General features: G+C 35.4%; 1 protein-coding gene across 1 annotated transcript; it reads right to left on the minus strand.

Annotated features, from left to right (window-relative positions):
• Positions 1-1,849: 1,849 nt before the first annotated feature.
• On the minus strand, positions 1,850-2,230 carry LOC150080690 (protein ZBED11-like). The gene has a single exon (XM_090380785.1). The coding sequence runs from the start codon at positions 2,228-2,230 to the stop codon at positions 1,850-1,852; it is 381 nt and encodes a 126-aa protein (XP_090236911.1).
• Between the last annotated feature and the right edge of the window lie 1,040 nt (positions 2,231-3,270).

A 3,270-nucleotide genomic window follows, 5' to 3' on the forward strand; every position in this document is an offset into this window, starting at 1 on the left:
AACCATAGAAATTTGTAACTGTGTGTTTTTACTAATTGTTTTGTTTCCCAAAACAATTGCTTGAGATGAGTTGTTAATTGGTCATTTATGTAGATTGGAATATTACTGTTGTTCTGAAATACATCATTTGCTGTCAGTCGGATCTCCTTTGCCTTTCTCATCCATTTTTCCTTTACCACATGGTTTAAAAAATTGACAATTAGTGTAGGCTTGTCGTTTATTTTCTTATTATTAGGTATGTAATAGTGTTCTATTTCTTTATTGTGCTGTAGCTTCAATGCAAGTCCTAGTTGTTTTATAACAAGCTCTAGATCTTGGCCTGCTAGTCCAGTTAATCCTACTATTTCTACATTATTTGCTAGTAATTGCTGTTCTATCGAGTCAATAAGTTAAGTAGGTGGTAATAATAATAATTATTATTAATAGTAATAAAAAAATAATTAAGTAGGTTAAGAACGTAATGATAAAATTATCGAAATACAGACATTTATTCTCATTATAAAATCGCTTCGCTTCTACAAAAACAGTGTTAAAATCAATACAAAAGTTATTCTCATTAAAATAACAAATATTAAAAACTCAGTGAGATTGTTGAGCTTGTTTTGTTGAAGCCAGCAGTTCAATTTGTGGCCGAGTAGAAGTTAGGACAAGAATGATTGCTGCCTCTGGATTCAAACGGTTTCTGTCCTTAACGTTTGTCGACGTTAAGGCAGAGAAGCCTTGTTCACAAATAAGTTGAGGGAAACACGAGAAAATTTGAAAGAGCTTCTTCGCTAATTTCTTTGAACTGTTTTCGAGTTTTGGACCAAAAATCGCATACTCTCAGGCTTTCAAAAATTGTTTTCAATGAGTTATCCGCTGCAATTTCTAATAAATTCTCTTTTAAATTGACTCGCATGTTAGCAGTTATGGCACTCGCTGTGACGAAAGGATTTAATACCTAATCGTTTATTTTTTCTTCATTCTTGATATGCGGAAAATATTGTGTGAAGGCTTCGCTGAGATGCATCAAGTGCCAATTAATTTTTTTAGTCACACTGACTTATGGGAACTCCATTCTGAACAGTGAATTCGGAAAAGCTGCGATATTTCCATCCTTGATACATTTTGCCCACAACAATAATTTAATATAGAAATATTTGATTTTACTATGCGTCTTGAAAATATTACTGTCGAATCCTTGAAGTTGGAGATCAAGTTCGTTTATCTTGCTGAAAATATCAGCAAGGTAACTGAGTTGTGAAAGCAAATCAATGCTTTCGAAGTTGGATACATAGATTTTATTTTTACTAGGGAGCACTTCACTTCCTCCCTCAGTTCAAACAGGCGAGTTAAAACACGTCCTCGGGAGAGCCACCTCACCTCGGTATGCAACAATAGGTGAGTTTGATGAACCTATCTCTTCGCACATTGTGTTAAAAAGCCGTGAATTTAGTGCTCGAGACTTGATCAAATTGACTACCTTAACAGCAACAGTCATTACCTCATGCAACTCTGGAGTCATATTTTGTGTAGCCAAACTTTGTCTATGAATAATACAATGTTGCCAGTCGAGGTCAGGATTGATTTCGCGTATACTTGCAATAAGCCCACTTTTTGTCCAGTCACTGAGGCTGCTCCATCTGTGGATATACTGATATAGTATTCCCACTGGAATCCTAATTCAAGTCTCACAAAATTGTCCAAAGTTTGAAAAATATCTTTTCCCTTTATATGTTCTGGCATCCGTTTACAACCCAGTATGTCGTCCTTAATAGCACCAATTTCAACATCAAAATAGCGGACAAACAGAATAAGCTGGGCATTATTTGAAATGTCCGTAGACTCGTCGATTTGCATTGAAAATCTTTTATCCAGTTTTGATCTTTTCAACAGTTTGCAGAATTTCATCTTGTGCTATTTCACAAATTCGGCGACCTACAGTATCAGAAGTTGGTATGCTTTTTATTATGTTTGAACACTTTTTGTTTAGCATTTTATAAGTGATAATTAAAGCACCAGGAATAATGAGTGTTTCAACCGCTGTGTACGCCTTTTTATTTTTAGCAACTAATAAAGCTAATTCGTAAGACGTTTCTAAAGCATCTTTAGAATTCGAAGTTTTGGTAAAACTTTGAATAACTTTTTGATTTTTTATTATAGTTAGCTTTGCACTTAAAAGATCAACATCAAAATCTTTCAATTCGATATGATTTGTTACAAGATGTCGTTCTAATAGAGAGGGCTTCATGCTATAATTAGACAAAGTTTGGCTGCATATTACACAGACTGGAAGGGTGGATCACACTTGTTTGAAATGAAACGATAATTGACACAACTTTCGTCATAATTACGATATTTGGGTTTAGTCTTAGCTTTCAAAGATTTTGCAGTATTATGTTTAGTTCTAGTAGATTTTACAACATTCTCAACACCACTCCGTCCAGATGGAGTAACAAGTGTAACTTCATTAGATCTTTGCAATTCATTATTTTCACTACATGCACTGCCGTTTTTGTTTTCACCTATCACCTTCACGTTTTCACCTATCACCTTCACGTTTTCACTTTAAAATGAACTTATCCATAATGAGGTATTAAAATAATCACACGGAAGAATTAACAGGAAAAATCACCACAACTGCAACCGTGCGCACACAACCGTCCCCGAGAGCTAACAGAGGAGAACTTAAACAAAATAGATGGTAAACGGCCGGTAATCCATCAACCATCGGACACAGTTCGAGTGATTTCGTAAATACTCGGTAGTACTGGCAAAATCCGATTATTAGCATAAGCAAGGGCACATGATGCAAAAAAGCAAGCTTAAAAAAGGTTTTTTTAAGCTTGCTTTTTTGAAATAAGGGTTTTTCTTTGTTTTTTTTTGGCATCAGCCAAATAAAACCAAAAAAAAAAAAAAAAAACCCTTCTTTCACCCATCCACTAGCTCCAAATGTTTATCAAGTTCTGTCTTGAATCTATTTAAGTTATCAACTTCTACAACAACAGATGGAAGTTTATTCCAGCAATCAACCACCCAAGGCTAAAGGCAAACTTCTCAGGCGATTATTCTGAGCAAGAGAAAGAATCCCATCAGCATTGAGCATGCTCAAACCTTTCAAGGCTTTATACCCCTCAATCAGATCACCTTGCAGGTGCCTACTCTCCAGACACTGTAATCTGCAAAACTTAAGCTTCCTTCATAGCAGCAACCCCTCGTTCCATTCACTAATCTTGTTGCCCTTCTCTGTACTTGTTCCAACAGCTCTACATCCTTCTTAAAATGAGGCCT

This window comes from Mastigoproctus giganteus, chromosome 9, assembly GCF_048544385.1.
Source record: "Mastigoproctus giganteus isolate SK-2022 chromosome 9, ASM4854438v1, whole genome shotgun sequence".
Lineage (NCBI taxonomy): Eukaryota > Metazoa > Arthropoda > Arachnida > Uropygi > Thelyphonidae > Mastigoproctus > Mastigoproctus giganteus.

What these genes read in the sequence shown, in the direction of transcription:
- LOC150080690 (XM_090380785.1), bottom strand. Translation starts at nt 2,230, where the DNA reads ATGAAGCCCTCTCTATTAGAACGACATCTTGTAACAAATCATATCGAA.